The sequence below is a fragment of the Podarcis muralis genome, chromosome 12 (genome assembly GCF_964188315.1).
Source record: "Podarcis muralis chromosome 12, rPodMur119.hap1.1, whole genome shotgun sequence".
NCBI lineage: Eukaryota > Metazoa > Chordata > Lepidosauria > Squamata > Lacertidae > Podarcis > Podarcis muralis.
This window is the reverse complement of record NC_135666.1, coordinates 7,859,155-7,877,523: the sequence shown is the minus strand read 5'-3', so window position 1 is coordinate 7,877,523 and position 18,369 is coordinate 7,859,155. Positions and strand designations below refer to the sequence as shown.

At 48.8% G+C, this 18,369-nt stretch overlaps 1 protein-coding gene across 1 annotated transcript in view; it reads left to right on the top strand.

Annotated features, from left to right (window-relative positions):
- VIPR1 (vasoactive intestinal peptide receptor 1) overlaps positions 1-18,369 on the top strand; it is a 110,714-nt gene that overhangs the window by 48,382 nt on the left and 43,963 nt on the right. Inside the window, exon 3 of the mRNA XM_028750867.2 lies at positions 11,795-11,902. Within this exon, the coding sequence (XP_028606700.1) occupies positions 11,795-11,902 (108 nt within the window). The remainder of the gene's footprint in view (positions 1-11,794; positions 11,903-18,369) is intronic.

Genomic DNA, 18,369 nt, shown 5'->3' with positions numbered 1-18,369 from the left:
TGAGCTTTCCTTCTTATTTTTATTATGTATTTTGTGTTTCTATATTGTGATTTTATGTTGTAACCGCTCCGAGACCTGCAGGTATAGGGCAGTATACCAATTTAATTAAACATCATCATCATCATAGAATCTTAGAGTTGGAAGGGACCCTAGGGTCATCTAGTCCAACCCCCTGCAATGCAGGAATCTCATAACAATAATAATCCTTCAACAACCTGGTGATGTTACTGGACTCCAACTCCCATCGTCCTTGACCAATGCCTGAGCCACCAGGGGAAGTGCGGCACTCAATATTTGGAGGGCACCCGGTTGGGGGAGCCTGCTTCGTTTTGTATTTCATCATTTTGCATTTCCCTCTTGGATCCAGCGTGGGGGAAAAACCTGACACTTGTCTCTTCAGAAGGGGAATGAGTTGTTGCAACAGCCACTTCACGGAAACATTCCTGTGTCGTTATGCAACCTGATGGATGTGCTGGTTCTCGGCCCGACGAAAATATTTGACTTTTGAGAAAGAAAAGCTTGCGATTTTGGCTGGGAGATGTTGCCCTGCGCATACACACACCCTTTGCTTGAACAGCGGCAAGCAGTTGAGTTTCTGAGCATCATCTGGACAGCAGGATTGTTCCTGTTCTGCTTGCCAAAAGTTCCCCGGCTATGAGCGGATCCAGCCGCCGCCTCCTTGATCTCGGAAGCAATCGATAGCCGGGTGAGCTGGTCCCAAACAAGAGAGCTATTTATTATGTATTACAAGGAAGAAACCTGTATGTGTCAGGTTATTACTGGTGTCCTGTGATGGATTACTGCATGCTCAAATATTGATTGGAAACTCAGATGAGGGTTTGCAAAACTGTTGCCTAGATATGTGCTATCCCAAAGCCTTCAGGTTGGTAGCAGTGTTTCCCTGCCTTGTTGGTTCTGAATAGCCAAGTTAGTAATGGGAGGCAGCAGTGGTGTAGTGGCTAGAGTGTCAGACAAGGACCTGGGAGACGCAAGGTTTGAATGCCCACTTGGCCATGAAACTCACTGGGTGACCTTCGGCCAGTCACGGCCTCGCAGCCTGACCTACTTCGCAGGGTTGTTGTGGGGATTAAAATGAGGGAGGGGCGACTGTACCACATTGAGCTCCTTGGAGGCATAGGAACGATATAAATGTTGCCGGTCAGTCAATAACAGAGACCGCTGTCACTTCGCATGCAGAAAATGACCAGAGGAGCAGAGCAACTTCCCTGTGAGGAAAGGCTGGCAATGTTTGGGGTGTTGTGGTTTGGGCGAAAGAAAAGTGGGGAAAGGAGGGCTCAGTAGACGTGCACAGTGGTACCTCAGGTTACATACGCTTCAGGTTACAGACTCTGCTAACCCAGAAATATTAGAATCATAGAATCATAGAGTTGGAATAGACCACAAGGGCCATCGAGTCCAACCCCCTGCCAAGCAGAAAATACCATCAGAGCACTCCTGACATATGGTTGTCAAGCCTCTGCTTAAATACCTCCAAAGAAGGAGACTCCACCACACTCCTTGGCAGCAAATCCCACTGTCGGACAGCTCTTACTGTCAGGAAGTTCTTCCTAATGTTTAGGTGGAATCTTCTTTCTTGTAGTTTGGATCCATTGCTCCGTGTCCGCTTCTCTGGAGCAGCAGAAAACAACCTTTCTCCCTCCTCTAGATGACATCCTTTTATATATTTGAACATGGCTATCATATCATATTACCTCGGGTTAAGAACTTTGCTTCAGGATGAGAACAGAAATCGTGCTCTGGCGGTGCGGCAGCAGCAGGAGGCCTCATTAGCTAAAGTGGTGCTTCAGGTTAAGAACAGTTTCAGGTTAAGAACGGACCTCCGGAACGAATTAAGTACTTAACCCAAGGTACCACTGTACTTGTCAGGATTCAACTTCGATCCATTATCTGCCATCCATCCTTAAAAGCATTAGAAGAGTCCTGCTGGATCCGGCCAATGGTCCACCTTGTCCAGCATCCTATTCTCGCAGTGGCCAACCAGGAGAGATCAGTTGAGTTGGCAGGTGTGCATTGAGAGTCCCTCAGTGCATGGGCTGTTCCCTTCTGCCGGCGCATATTATAAGCGAGGTTTATGGTAGCAAGTCCTCTGCCCAGAGACCATCAAGACCAGGCAAGCACAGATCACTTTGCTTTGGAGCACTCTGCCCGGCCTCTTGTTTGCACAGGAACTTGGGCGAGTGCGAAACAGGTTCGGCCACAGCAATGTGCACAAGCAGAGTTATTCTAAGAATATAGCGCCAACCCCACTCCCACTAGCAAATAGGAACAAGTCAGGCATTTAAAAACAAGCATGACTGACAACACCGAAAGAAAAGGGTTTCAAAACCAAACAAGAGCTCTCGAGCTTGCATTTAAAGAAATGTCATTATAGGATGAATATGTGAGCAGGATTTGAACTATGAACAACAGAAGAAGAACTTAAAGGCAGTGTTGCTAAGATATGAAGTAGAAGGCAGAGTGCTGCAGAGGGAGGGAAATCAAAACATCATGGAAAAGGGGATGGGAAGTTGCCAAAAATAACAAGGGGGGGGGGAATGCTTTACTGTGTATTGAAGTGTATGTGTTAAATTTTTGGAAAACTTAATAAAAAATTGAGTTAAAAAGTGCTCTTGCGCCTTATCTTGCATCCATCCAGGCGCACAATGCAATTCAATGTCAGAAGGCAAACCACTGGATCTTGAACAGGAGAGTGAGAGAGAGTTTCCTGGCAAAGCTAGCTGGGAACCAAAGGAGCTTTGAATGGTGTGACTGGAAAACAGGGGTATACCTAGGAGTAAGGTAAAAGGTAAAGGGACCCCTGACCATCAGGTCCAGTCGTGGCCGACTCTGGGGTTGCAGTGCTCATCTCGCTTTATTGGCCGAGGGAGCCGGCGTACAGCTTCCGGATCATGTGGCCAGCATGACTAAGCCGCTTCTGGCGAACCAGAGCAGTGCACGGAAATGCCGTTTACCTTCTCGCCATAGTGGTACCTATTTATCTACTTGCACTTTGACGTGCTTTCGAACTCCGAACTTAAAAATAGAAGGCGTAATGCTGGTGGTCAACAAAAGATGCTTACAGACTCTCTCAAGGCAAATGCAAAAAATGTAGTATAAACACCAATGTCAGGGGACTGCCATCGGAACAGGGGAGGGAGGCAGGGGGGCCATTGGGATACAGAGAGCCTCTGAAACTCCTGAGGAGCAGTTCCTCTTCCAGCAGTGGGAAAAGCCACACCTCCAGTGGAGAAGAGAGGGAAGGGGCCAGCCAAGCGAGGAAAGGCCTCAAGGATGCTGCTGAGAGCCCCAGTGCCTCACCTAGCCAGGCTGGCCAGGAGGGACGCAATCCACTTCCATCGCCCACCTTGCGCAGTGGGGTGAGACGCAAGGAGGGGAGGAGGAGGCTTGGGGTGCCGAAGTTCTTATGTTGGGGGAGAATCCAGAAGGGGCCACTCCCGGATTCTGCAAGTGACTGAGACGGACGTGAACTTTGTAGATCTGCACTGTAAATCGTTTGCGCAATAAAACCTGTAAAAGACAAGTCGGAGTCCTGCCTGGTTACTCACGAGCAATCAGCATCTGACAACCGACAACTGGGAAACACTGGCCTGCGAGCGCTCCATTTGGAGAACAGCCTTTCCCAAAGGTGTCATGGGCTTTGAAGACACTTGAACTCAGGACGCAAGGGAGAAATGTGCTAAGAGGAAGGCACGCTTAGCAAATCCACACCATTATGAAGCTGACTCCCCCAGGAGGCAATGATGGTCACCGACCTGGATGGCTTTAAAGAGGATTGGAGAAATCCAAGGAGGAGCAGACTATCAATGGCTACTAGCCAGGAGGGGCTACCTCCACAGTTGAGGCAGTAAAGCTCCTAAATACCAGCTGCTGTAAACCAACAGGAAGGAATACTGCATTTGTACTCATGTCCTGCTTGCAAATTTCCCCCAGGCATCCGATTGGCTGCTGTGAAAACAGAACGTTGGTCTTGGGGGGCCATTGGCTTGGTCCAGCAAGCTCTTCCGATGTTCTCAATGTTCAGTCCCTGGCATCTCCAGATTGGACTGGGAACGTTCCCTGCCTGAAACCCTGGAGGGGCACCATCGGTCAACCCTGAGCAAGCTGGACCAATGGTTTAACCCTGTATAAAAGGTAAAGGGACCCCTGACCATTGGGTCCAGTTGTGGACGACTCTGGGGTTGTGGTGCTCATCTCGCTTTACTGGCCGAGGGAGCCGGTGTACAGCTTCCGGGTGATGTGGCCAGCAGGACTAAGCCGCTTCTGGCGAACCAGAGCAGTGCACAGAAACGCCGTTTACCTTCCCGCCAGAGCGGTACCTCTTTATCTACTTGCACTTTGACATGCTTTCAAACTGCTAGGTTGGCAGGAGCAGGGACCGAGCAACGGGAGCTCACCCCGTTGCGGATATTCGAACCGCCGACCTTCTGATTGGCAAGTCCTAGGCTCTGTGGTTTAACCCACAGCGCCACCCGCGTCCCTTTAACCCTGTATAAGGCATTCCTAAGTGCAACACCCCAGTGAGAGAGGATCGCTCTCTATCATCAAGGGGCACATTTCTAACATCACCCATTTTAAAAGAGGGCTACTTCCATTAAAACAGTTCTTCAGAACCCTTTATTTTTGCACTCCATCCCTGTCGAGGGATTAAGATGCTGATAAAATCTAGACTAAAGGCTGAGCGTTCACAGCAAGAGGCTGGCTATATTGCATTCGTGGGCAGACTTCACAAGTTTTCTAGTTAATAGCAGGCATTTGAAAACAGGCATTACTAGTCTTTTCAGCAGAGTTTATACATCCAGCTATTATTCCTTTAGAGACGTGGGTGGCACTGTGGGTTAAACCACAGAGCCTAGGGCTTGTCGATCAGAAGGTCGGCGGTTCGAATATCCGCAATGGGGTGAGCTCCCGTTGCTCTGTCCCAGCTCCTGCCAACCTAGCAGTTCGAAAGCACGTCAAAGTGCCAGTAGATAAATAGGTACCACTCCGGCAGGAAGGTAAACAGCATTTCCGGGCGCTGCTCTGGTTCGCCAGAAGCAGCTTAGTCATGCTGGTCACATGACCAGCTGTACGCTGGCTCCCTCGGCCAATAAAGCGAGATGAGTGCCACAACCCCAGAGTTGTCCACAACTGGACCTAATGGTGAGGGGTCCCTTTACCTTTACCTATTATTCCATTGCGGAGAGAAAAACCTTAAGTAGCTGAGAGAGTTTTGCTTAGTGGTTGCTACAGTGCCCTTATATGAGAGTTGGTGGAACTGAAAATAGGATGGTTTCCAGATTTCTTGTACTAAATTAGAATTGCCGGGCATCAGTTTGGCTTTCGTTCCTGATGAGTGTCCATGAAGGGATACTTCCATGCATGGAAAATCATGTGAATGGGGCACCCTTGAAGATAGGGTGCTGGTTGTCCTCCATGTGTCCTGCAAAGGATTATGGCAGGGTCACCAACCATATTGATGGATGAGTGAGTGCTGTGGGCACCACTTCCTTCTTTGACCTTTCTCTCCCAAAATTTCTCTTCATGGCCACTTTTGATCTCCAGGGGCTGTTCCAAGCCACTGGGTTTTTCTTTCCCCACTTCCATCTCTCTGAATGGGGGCTGGACGGGGGAAGTTCTGACATGCGGAGACTTGCAGCTTTCCAGTTGCACTGTAAGCTCCTCATTTATTTTTTTCTGTTGGCAGATGAAACACAGGGAGAAATTAAGACGCCTCTGCGCTTATCAGATGAACCAAGTTGAAATGCTCCCACAGTGGGGAAAGTGGGTCTCTTCCTCTCCCAACCCCCATACTCCTTTGAAAATGACTCACACTATCAACTCCGTGTTTACTTTTCTCGCCGGAGGAGCAAAGATAACCCTCAAGTATTCATGCTGCTTCAACTCTTGCATATGTATAAGTTGTGCTTCAGATCCAAGGACTCTGGAGTTCCTTAGTGCAATTGGGTGTGATTTTCATTCTGCAGTACAGCTCTGTCAAAAGACAGAAAATGGAGTGTGGCCTTTCAGGTGTCGATACCTTTTGAGGAATTGCTGGGCAACTTGTTCTTTGGTGGTTTGAACTGGCCATCTTGATGTCGGGATGAAGAGGAATGCTTAAAAAATCCTCTGGCAGTGGATGCCTCCTAGCTTTTATGGGAGTGGCAGGGAAACTGCTATTCCCATCACCCCAAACTCCTGGCCACACTAGGAGTTGCAGTTCAGCAATATATAATACAGTGGTACCTCAGGTTAAGTACTTAAATCGTTCCAGAGGTCCATACTTAACCTGAAACTGTTCTTAACCTGAAGCACCACTGTCAGGGGCTCAGGGGCTGAGCCAAAGGGGAAAGAGGAGTTGGAGAGCGAAGGGGAGGAATCTGAGGGGAGCTTAGGAGGGTATGACAGTGACCCGAGAGATTCCATGAGTCTCTCCAGCGAATCAGAAGATTCTCAGAAAGAGGCGCCCAGGGTCAGGGCAAGGGGGGCCAGCGGTGAGTCCCCAAGCGGCAGCTGGAGATCAGGGCCAGCTTCCCTGCCAGAGCGTAGCGGAAGGGAAGAAACCCACAGATCACAACCAGCGGCCACTCTAGCAGGGAGAGAGAGAGAGCCAGAGCTGACCACGCCTCAGTCGGAGAGTGGAGGGGCGGAGCAGAGGTCAGTTCAAGCCAGCCCCTCCGAAGCAGGAAGCAGTGACAGGAGCAGTGTAGCCGTTAGGAGGAAAGTGGCCGGCTGGGCGTGCGCGCCAAGTTCAAATGTGCAGGCGCGCGGGTCAGCAGAAAATCCGGATTGGGAGCCAGGTCCCAAAGCCCGCCGGAGACAGGGGGAGGAGTCAGAGGAATCCGCCTCCGAAGAGTCCAGGAGGGGTGGAACCCCAGGGGGCAGGAGGACCCAGAGGAGAAAAGAGCAGAGGAAGAGGTGGAGCAAAGCTAGGGTGTTAAACTGGTGTAGGGGAGGGGAAGAGTCAGAGGGAGCTTCGACGGTCTAGAGTTACAGACGTAGCGCTGCGCGCCACGGATGTCAAACCAACAATGAACCACAATAAAGACTTTTGTTTATAAAGAGCAACTGGCGTTGGTCCTTTGTGAGCGGGGACCTGAGGCAGCCGCTGACAACCACTTTAACTAATGGGGCCTCCCGCTGCCACCGCGCCACTGGAGCACGATTTCTGTTCTCATCCTGAAGCAAAGTTCTTAACCTGAAGCACAATTTCTGGGTTAGCAGAGTCTGTAACCTGAAGCATATGTAACCTGAAGCGTATGTAACCTGAGGTACCACTGTATATAATATAAATTTTTATTTATACCCTGTCCTCCCCGGCCAGAGCAGGGCTCAGGGCAGCTAACATCAGGAAAATTACAATAAAAAAACCCAACAATTTAAAATACAGGTTAAAATGTAATTTGAAATGCAGCCTCATTTTAATAGTAGCCCATAGATCAAAACCATAAGGGGAGGGAAACATAAGGGTCAGACTGAGTCCAAACCAAAGGCCAGGCAGAACAGCTCTGTCTTGCAGGCCCTGCGGAAAGATGTCAAGTCCCGCAGGGCCCTGGTCTCTTGTGGCAGAGTGTTCCACCAAGTCAGGGTCAGTACTGAAAAGGCCCTGGCCCTAGTTGAGACCAATCTAACCACCTTGCGACTTGGGACCTCCAAGGTGTTGTTATTTGTGGACCTTAAGGTCCTCCGCGGGGCATGCCAGGAGAGGCGGTCCTGTAGGTGCGTGGGTCCTAGGCCACGGCTGGACGGCTACAGATACCCTATGTTAGAAGGCGGAATTTAGAGGGGCAACACATTCCCCAAGCTATTGTGGGGTATCTCATTCCAAACTCTCCAGAAGAGACCCAAAGTCACCAGGAGACTCTCTCCTATCATTGACTCTTATTGGCAAAACATCAACTGGTTACCCTGAGTTACTATTCAGCGCTCAGCCTAACCAAGGAATAGACTCTCATCAGCTCAGCACCATGAAGGCAAACATAACCAACACAGCTTGCCCATTCCATGCCCTCCCAGCTGGTCCCTCTAGTCTCTATAGTCGTCAGCATGGTGCCCATGGGTGCGACAGTTGTCCTCTGGCACATGCAAAGCCTCAGAGGCCCTCCACTTGTTACCCTCTTTGGTTGTGAGGTGGTACGGATGGGTGCCTTTTTTCTCCCTTGAAAAGTTGTTGTTTAGTCATTTAGTCGTGTCCAACTCTTCGTTGACCCCATGGACCAGAGCACGCCAGGCACTCCTGTCTTCCACTGCCTCCCGCAGTTTGGTCAAACTCATGCTGGTAGCTTTGAGAACACTGTCCAACCATCTCGTCCTCTGACGTCCCCTTCTCCTTGTGCCCTCCATCTTTCCCAGCATCAGGGTCTTCTCCAGGGAGTCTTCTCTTCTCATGAGGTGGCCAAAGTATTGGAGCCTCAGCTTCAGGATCTGTCCTTCCAGTGAGCACTCAGGGCTGATTTCCTTAAGAATGGATAGGTTTGATCTTCTTGCAGTCCATGGGACTCTCAAGAGTCTCCTCCAGCACCAGAATTCAAAAGCATCAATTCTTTGGCGATCAGCCTTCTTTATGGTCCAGCTCTCACTTCCATACATCACTACTGGGAAAACCATAGCTTGAACTATACGGACCTTTGTCGGAAAGGGGATGTCTCTGCTTTTTAAGATGCTGTCTAGGTTTGTCATTGCTTTTCTCCCAAGAAGCAGGCGTCTTTTAATTCCGTGGCTGCTGTCACCATCTGCAGTGATCATGGAGCCCAAGAAGGTAAAATCTCTCACTGCCTCTATTTCTTCCCCTTCTATTTGCCAGGAGGTGATGGGACCAGTGGCCATGATCTTGGTTTTTTTGATGTTGAGCTTCAGACCATATTTTGCGCTCTCCTCTTTCACCCTCATTAAAAGGTTCTGTAGTTCCTCCTCACTTTCTGCCATCAAGGTTGTGTCATCTGCATATCTGAGATTGTTGATATTTCTTCTGGCAATCTTAATTCCAGTTTGGGATTTATCCCAGCCCAGCCTTTCGCATGATGAATTCCCCTTGAAAAGTACATAGTGCCAAAGGAGGAAGTTAGGGGAGTGGCCCTCTTTCCCACTTCCTCTTTCAGCTCTATGTGGTTTTCTAGGTTCCAATCTGGTTCCATCTGGTACGCAGGCTGAGACACTCCCTGCCCGCAGACTGTCTCACCAGAGTGGTGCATGCTCTAGTTATCTCCCGCTTGGACTACTGCAATGCACTCCACGTGGGGCTACCTTTGAAGGTGACCCAGCAACTACAACTAATCCAGAATGTGGCAGCTAGACAGGTGACTGGGAGTGGCCACCGAGACCACATAATACCAGTCCTGAAAGACCTACATTGGCTCCCAGTACATTTCCGAGCACAATTCAAAGTGTTGGTGCTGACCTTTAAAGCCTTAAATGGCCTAGGCCCAGTATACCTGAAGGAGCGTCTCCACACCCATCATTCTGCCTGAACACTGAGGTCCAGCGCCGAGGGCCTTCTGGCGGTTCCCTCTGTGAGAAGTGAGGTTACAGGAAACAGGCGGAGGGGCTTCTCGGTGGTGGCGCCCGCCCTGTGGATCACCCTCCCATCAGATGTCAAGGAAATAAACAACTATCTGACTTTCAGAAGACATCTGAAGGCAGCCCTGTTTAGGGAAGTTTTTAATGTTTGATGTTCTATTGTGTTTTTAATATTCTGTTAGGTGCTGCCCAGAGTGGCTGGGGAAACCATCATCATCATAAATATGATGATGATGATTATGGTGATGATGATTTCTGCTGGATCCATTGGAAAAATGAAGTGTTTTGTCTTCCTTTCTGTTTCAGCGTGGGTAATGGTGATCCAGGGAGGGGGATAAAAAGGGTGTGTGGAGCCAGTGTGTGAATCCAGTGTGGTGTAGTGGTTAAGAGCGGTGGACTCGTAATCTGGTGAACCGGGTTCGCTTCCCTGCTCCTCCACATGCAGCTGCTGGGTGACCTTGGGCTAGTCACACTTCTCTGAAGTCTCTCAGCCCCACTCACCTCACAGAGTGTTTGTTGTGGGGGAGGGAGGGAAAGGAGAATGTTAGCCACTTTGAGACGCCTTAGGGTAGTGATAAAGCGGGATATCAAATCCAAACTCCCCTTCTTCTTCTTCTTCTTCTTCTTCTTCTTCTTCTTCTTCTTCTTCAACACTCACTCAAAAATCCAAATGTTCCCAAAGGCTTGCAGTTGCTGAGCATCATCGTATCAGTTAAATTAGCAGAATACCCTGCTGCACAAATGAAGTTTTAACTCTCAATGAGAATTCGGTTTTGCTCTGCTCTGTCTTTTGCCTTTCGGTATCCTGACTCACTCCATCCCTTGGGGTTTTAACAAAAATGCCCAGCTGGACTTGTCCCTCCCTAAAGCAGCTTTGCCTGATGAAAATACGACACATCCCTTTTCGCATAGCATCAATACACTTTCTAATGTCACCTCTAGAGAGCAAAACAAGAGGAGATAAATCAATAAAAAGCCAAACAAAATTTATTTAGGGCGCATTGGATCCCTCTGGCAGAGGAGTCCCAAAATGCTGGTGCCACAGAGTAGGTCACGTTTCTTTAGCTCAGATGTTGTGTGGGATTGTTGTACAGTAATACCATTCCACCAAGGCATCGTGGTTTTTTTCATAGAGCAGAGTGAAAATAGCTTCCTGGAATTGTCTGCATTCATGGCTGATGAAATGTTGAGGGCAAGGAACATTTGCATTGCTATCTCACCTTTTTCTCCAGTGAGCTCAAGGTGGTGGTATACATTGCAGCCAGTGTGGTGTAGTGGTAAGAGTGTCGGACTAGGACCTGGGACACCAGGGTTCGAATCCCCACTCTGCCATGAAGTTCTCCCGGTGATCTTGGGCTGGTCACTCACTCTCTGCCTAATCTACCTCACAGGATAGTTGTGAGGATAAAATGTGGAAGGTTGGAACTATTTGCGCCACCTTGAGCTCCCCGGAGGCAAGGCGGGATATAAATAAAAGAAATGAAATGAAATCATGAAATGAAATAGGTTCTTCACATTTAAACCCTGCAGCAACCTTGCGAGGCAGGGTAGGTTCTTATTGCTTGTAGGGAAGAGGAATTCCCCATCAGTTGGCAAACTCCACAATGCATTGTTCTGGCCTCATGCATCGGACCTAGGGCTGCGTCTTGCAGAGCAGAAAAACTTTATGGGAAACAGGAGGGGGCTGATTTTGACACCCGTTGCTCCTTCCATGTGCTGCTTCACCTGTGCAAATCACACCCCACCATTTCACCATGTGGAACAGGCAACTGAAGACTCTACATCAGGCATAGGCAACCTTGGCCCTCCAGATGTTTTGGAACTACAACTCCCATCATCCCTGACCACTGGTCCTGTTAGCTAGGGATGATGGGAGTCGTAGTCCCCAAACATCTGGAGGGCCGAGGTTGCCTATGCCTGCTCTAGATCATGGGTAGGCAAACTAAGGCCCAGGGCTGGATCCTGCCCAATCACCTTCTAAATCCGGCCCGTGGACAGTCTGGGAATCAGCGTGTTTTTACATGAGTAGAATGTGTGCTTTTATTTAAAATGCATCTCTGGGTTTTTTGTGGGGCATAGGAATTCGTTCTTCTTCTTCTTTTTCAAAATATAGTCTGGCCCCCCACAAGGTCTGAACGACAGTGGCCTGGCCCCCTGCTGGTAAAGTTTGCTGACTCTAGATGTATGTGGCCCGCCATATAGTGGTGCCCCACATGAAGTGTGCAAAGCTTCTCTCGGTTTTGCTGTTTCCATTGAAGTTTCCATTTCTCTTTCTTCTTAGGCTGCGGGAGTATGTGGGATAACCTTACTTGCTGGCCTGCAGGAAGTCTGGGCGAAGTCAAAGTCCTGCCCTGCCCTGCCTATTTCACCTTCTTTTCAAGGACTGCAGGTAAGTGGCTTTCCCTATTCAGAGGGTACAGGGAGATGGTTTTGTCTGTGGGTTCATATCTGCGAGTCTTTCTGAGCAAAGGTCAACAGCTTTGATAAACCACTTTATAAACGGGCGCCAAGTCTGATGGCAGACATCTTGTCATCCCGAGGTGCCCACACAGTTTCTTTTTCCCCATTATGGGGAAAGCGGGTAGAGAAAGGTTTTACTCCTTCTCACCTAGCACCAGAATAATAATAAATTATTATTATAAACTATTATTATAAAAGGAAATGGTTCTTCACACAGTGCATTGTTAAACTATGGAACTGCCTCCCACAAGACAGCCATAGACACGGAGAGGTTGATGTTCGCAGCCTTCATGTCGTGTTTGCAGGTATTTGTGCAATGCAGAGTTGGCCTGCCAATGGGCCTGGTGCCTGAAGTCAGCTCCCCATAGAGCACATCCTTGGGGATTACACCTAAAGTCTTCAAGGGAGGGGGGTGCAAAACATTATATCCCAAGAGAGTCTGTCTTTGCCCCTCTCATAGCTTCAGCAAGGTTGATTCCAAATCAGCAGTCAGTCAGGAGAGCCAGTGTGGTGTAGTGGTTAAGAACGGTGGACTCGTAATCTGGGGAACTGGGTTCGCATCTCCACTCCTCCACATGCAGCTGCTGGGTGACCTTGGGCTAGTCACACTTCTCTGAAGTCTCTCAGCCCCACTCACCTCACAGAGTGTTTGTTGTGGGGGAGGAAGGGAAAGGAGATTGTTAGCCGCTTTGAAACTCCTTAGGGTAGTGATAAAGCGGGGTATCAAATCCAAACTCCTCCTCCTCCTCCTCTTCTTCTTCTTCTTCTTCTTCTTCTTCTTCTTCTTCTTCATGGCTCTGCACTTAGCTAACAGAGCCAGGCTGGTTTGCATAAACAAAACCAAGGAATTTCCTGTCTGGCCCAGTTCTGCAGCTTGTATTTTCCCTTCATATCCCAAACACTAGCTAAATACTACCGTTTATTGCTTTCTACCACTCACGAACAGACTCTGCTACCTTAGATCTATGACAATAAGTTCAGCGACAGTGGCGCGCGGTGAATTATTTTGTAGGGGAACCGTTAGGGCCAGAGCTGCCAGCTTGCAAGGTCAACTGCAGGGGGTGGGGCTGACATTGCGCACATGACATTGCGACGTCCCAAAGTTGCACGCGTGAGTTGCAAGCTGGGCACAAGCTGGATGCTGGAGCCCTGAGGCCTCCTGCCCAAATCCGAACAAGCTTTGGGAAGATGGCAGAAGGGCTCTTGGACCCTTTAGGAGACTACCCTAGTCCCCCTAGTTTACGAACCACACACCACTGTTCATTGAGTTCCATAGTTAACTAGGCACTGTGTGAAGAGTACCTAGTTAAACTATGCCCTTTGCCTTCCTCAATCTCCCAACACTCAAGTTTCATTGAGTGGCCCCAACCTCCAGCATTATGTTTGAGTCTGTCATCTTAAATGCACCAGGTACAGTGGTACCTCGGTTCTCAAATGTAACCCGTTCCGGAAGACTGTTTGAGTTCTGAGACGTTCAAAAACCGAGGCGCAAAGGGCTGCCTACAAATTCAGATGAGAAATTTGAAAAACAAGCAGAAGCCATTCGACTTCTAAGGCGCGTTCGAAAACAGAAGCATTGACTTCGGGTTTTCAGCATTCGGGTTCCAAAACATTCATCAACAGAGACGTTCAAGAACCAAGGTACCACTGTATTTAGTACTTACTGATTGCAGTGGGACTTGCTTCTAATTAGATGCCCATTGATTGGCTCATGCTGCCCGGCCAGTCAAGATATTCCTCTGGAGACCTTTGCCATTGTCTTTTCCTTTTATTTTTATTTTCTTGACACCATGCCAGGAGTTATTTTGAGCACATCTCTCCCAGTCGTGCCTCCATCATGTCAGGAACCCTGTAATTGAAACGGTGATTTTTTTAAAAAAATATTTCTGTTCTGAGGTCCCCTGACTTAAGAGCTTTTTTGGCAAGCGCAGCTAATTTGATAGGCAGGATCGGATCTGTCAAAACGCCTTCACTGGAGATGGGCTGAGCTCCAGAAAGCTCATCCCCTGTTCCCTGTTGCCTCCACTCAAACTTTTGCCAGGGCTGGTTGTAAAGAGCCCGTCCAATTCTAAATCTCAGATTTCGTGACAGCCCCTTGTTCTGTGGCAGTCACTGAACGCAGCGAGGCAAGGGCAGAAGAAATAGATCTGTTGATTGCGAAACACTCTCCCTGAACAGCTGATTCACTAAACGGTTCAACTTTCCCCAAGAGTTTACTCACTGCAGTTATCACATCTGTCTCCTGCAGACTTTTGAAATGTCATCATAAAACTGTGGCATTTTTTAACTCTACCTCTGATGATATTTGGTAGGGTTGGCAGTGATCAGATCATAGTATCATCATCATCATCATTTATTACTTATACCCCGCCCATCTGGCCAGGTCTCCCCAGCCACTCTGGGCGGCTTCCAACAGGATATTAAAAACACAATAAAGCAGGCTTCCTCAACCTCGGCCCTCCAGATGTTTTTGGCCTACAACTCCTATGATCCCTAGCTAGCAGGACCAGTGGCCAGGGATGATGGGAATTGTAGTCTCGAAACATCTGGAGGGCCGAGGTTGAGGAAGCCTACAATAAAACATCAAACATTAAAAACTTCCCTAAACAGGGCTGCCTTCAGATGTCTTCTAAAAGTCAGATAGTTGTTTATTTCCTTGACATCTAATGGGAGGGAGTTCCACAGGGCGGGCGCCACTACTGAGAAGGCCCTCTGCCTGGTTCCCTGTAACATCACTTCTCGCAGGGAGGGAACCACCAGAAGGCCTTCGGAGCTGGACCTCAGTGTCCGGGCTGAACAATGGGGGTGGAGACACTCCTTCAGGTATACTCTAGAATTGTAGTGTTGGAAGGGACCCTGACGATCATTGCAGGAATACGCATCTGTCCCAAAAGGGGGATCAAACCTGCAATCTTGGCATAATCAGCACCATGCTCTAACCCAGGCTTCCTCAACCTCGGCCCTCCAGATGTTTTGAGACTACAATTCCCAGCATCCCTGACCACTGGTCTTGCTAGCCAGGGATCATGGGAGTTGTAGGCCAAAAACATCTGGAGGGCCGAGGTTGAAGAAGCCTGCTCTAACCAGCTGAGCTATTGCTGGCCCTTGCATTGCCAGTTGGTTGTTGCTGTCAGGGCAAGCCTTGGGGTGTGGGCAGCTATCTCCAAATCTAGGTACTAAAAGGGTGTTTTTCAGGCCCAGGTCTCTCGCTCTGTACTGCTGGATCTGGAGTCACTGAAGTGCTGCACGAATGAGATGCTTCTTGATTGACCACACAAGGGCAGGTCCTGGAATGGATAGCAGGCCTGGCCAATCCAGAGGCTTCAAATGTCCTGTCAATCGCACAGACAGACACTGCACAACCCTGTTCCATTTTGTGCCCAAAGAGGGAACCGGTGCAAAGACGTTTAGCTAGGATGCAAGCTTAATGTTCTAGGCCAAACTGCACATGGCATTAAATGGCACTTCCCAAAGCCTTGCTTGAAGGAGTTTGGTCCCCTCTAACAGCCTGACTAGGGTGGCGCTGTGGGTTAAACCACAGAGCCTAGGACTTGCCGATCAGAAGGTCGGCGGTTCGAATCCCCGTGACGGGCTGAGTTCCCGTTGCTCAGTCCCAGCTCCTGCCAACCTAGCAGTTCAAAAGCATGTCAAAGTGCAAGTAGATAAATAGGTACCACTCTGGCGGGAAGGTAAACGGCGTTTCCGTGCGCTGCTCTTGTTTGCCAGAAGCGGCTTAGTCATGCTGGCCACATGACCCGGAAGCTGTACGCCGGCTCCCTCGGCCAGTAAAGCGAGATGAGCGCTGTAACCCCAGAGTTGGTCACAACTGGACCTAATGGTCAGGGGTCCTTTTACAGGGGTCCCTTTACCTTTAACAGCCTGACTGCAAGCATGTGGTTCTCCTTAGCTAGCCAGGATAAAGGCAGGGGCCAGGGCAGAATTAGGGCAGCCTTAGCTGAATCATGTAACTGCTGAGCTGTTTGTCTTCCCCCTCACTGCAGCTGACATCTTGTCCACATCACCAGCTCAGTTTTCCAGGCTGTTTTTTCCTTTTCTGTTTTCCATTCTCCAAGGCACCAGGATTCCTACCATCTTTCCCCTTTCTGGCTGCCAAATCCAATTCCAGTAAATCGTTTTGCACTTGCTGTATGCTCTTTTTGCAGACAGAGAAGTCCGCTGGCTTCAGATAGTATCATTCCACACCACACCACACCCCCCAAAAAACACACGCATTGACTCCAGGCTATGTTTCTTCACCTAGAAATTGAATGAGATGCCTTTTCACCCTGGAAACCCTCTCTAAGGAGCGCTAACAGGAACCAGCAAGTTTACTCCCACAGCTTCCTCTGCAGATCAAGTTCTCCTATTGAGCTTCCTCTTATGGCTTGGCTTTCCTCTTGTGGCAGGCTAGAGACTTCCAGTATTATGTCTCAGTATATATATATATTTGTGTGTGTGTGTGTGTGTGTAAGGGTCTCACCCTATCACCATATACAGTGGTACCTCAGGTTAAGAACCTAATTCGTTCTGGAGCTCTGTTCTTAACCTGAAATTGTTCTTAACCTGAGGTACCACTTTAGCTAATGGGGCCTCCCACTGCCGCCGTGCCACCGCCACACAATTTCTGTTCTCGTCCTGAAGCAAAGTTCTTAACCTGAGGTACTATTTCTGGGTTAGCGGAGTCTGTAACCTGAAGCGTATGTAAACCGAGGTACCACTATATATATATAGTGATGGGGTGAGACCCTTACAAATAATTACAGAAACAAAAGCCAGAACCAAATTGTTATGGTCAAGATTCCACTGTTTCTTCCCAAAACTTATCATTCCACACCCAGTCTTCATTGAAGCATCTCTAGGCTTTATTCCTACAGATTATTTTTCTATTTCTGCAAACCTTGGGGTTCCCACAGTCCTGCTTTGCTTCGGGGGGGGGGGTGTTTGTGTGTGTGTGTGTGTGTGTGTGTGTGTCATTTTAACTATATAAGTACAGTCATAACTTGGAAGTCGAACAGAATCCGTTCCAGAAGTCCATTCGACTTCCAAAACATTTGGAAACCAAGGTGCAGCTTCCGATTGGCTGCAGGAAGCTCCTGCAGCCAATTGGAACCCGCGGAACCCATGTCGGACGTTCAGGTTCCAAAAGAAAGTTCGCAAACCAGATCACCCACTTACGGGTTTGCGGCATTCAGGAGCCAAAACGTTTGACTCGCAAGGCGTTCGACTTCTGAGGTACGGCTGTAAGGGCACGCATAGCCTGAATATTGGAGTTAGAGGAAAGTATGCAATTGATATGTGGGTGACGCTGTGGGTTCAACCACAGAGCCTAGGGCTTGCTGATCAGAAGGTTGGCGGTTCGAATTCCCGCGACGGGGTGAGCTCCCATTGCTTGGTTCCTGCTCCTGCCAACCTAGCAGTTTGAAAGCATGAAGTGCAAGTAGATAAATAGGTACCGCTCCGGCGGGAAGGTAAACAGTGTTTCCATGCACTGCTGTGGTTTGCCAGAAGCGGCTTAGTCATGCTGGCCACATGACCCGGAAGCTGTACGCTGGCTCCCTCGGCCAATAAAGTGAGATGAGCGCTGCAACCCCAGAGTTGTTTGCGACTGGACCTAATGTTCAGGTGTCCCTTTACCTTCACCTTCACCTTTATGAAATTGACAGGAGTGACCGGGGTAAATCACACCAAGTGAGTTGTAGTTAACTCGTTAATAACAAGCAGGATTTACACAGGAGTGTTGGGCCTAATGAGCACAGCAACTCTTCTCCATCAGGTCTGTATTAAATTTGTGCAGCGCTTTCCACTAAGGAAGTTTGGAAGTGGTTTGCAACCAAGCCAAAATACAATAAAATCACAGAAGCATAATTAAAAACAATTTTAACTGTACGATGCCATGTCACTGGTGTTGCCCAGAAAAAGGGGAAATGCCTTTGCGGATAACAAGCTTGGCACCAGGTGAGCCACCTGAGAAGAGCATTCCCTAAACGGGGCCACCACGGAAAAGGCACAACCTCTCATCACCATCCTTTGGACCTCCCTCATTGGTGGCACACAGAGAAGGCGGTTCTCAGACAATGAACTCTGGATCACGGCATCTTTCTGTGTGGAGAGGCAGTCCTTTAAGGTCCTGAGTGGTATTTGACTTTAAAGGTCAAAGCCAGCATTTTGAATTGGGTCCAGAAACTACTTGGCAGGCAATGCATTCAGGTCAGTTTATATGATCCAGATGATCTGTTCATGCTTTCTTTCCATAGCCAACATGTTACGCACCAGCTATAGTTTCCAAACAGTCTTCAAAGGTAGCCCCACGTGCAATGCATTGCAGTAGTCTAACTTGGAGGGTCCCATCTCCCCTGATGGGGATGATGGGAGTTGGGAGTCTGTCCAGAGGGCAGT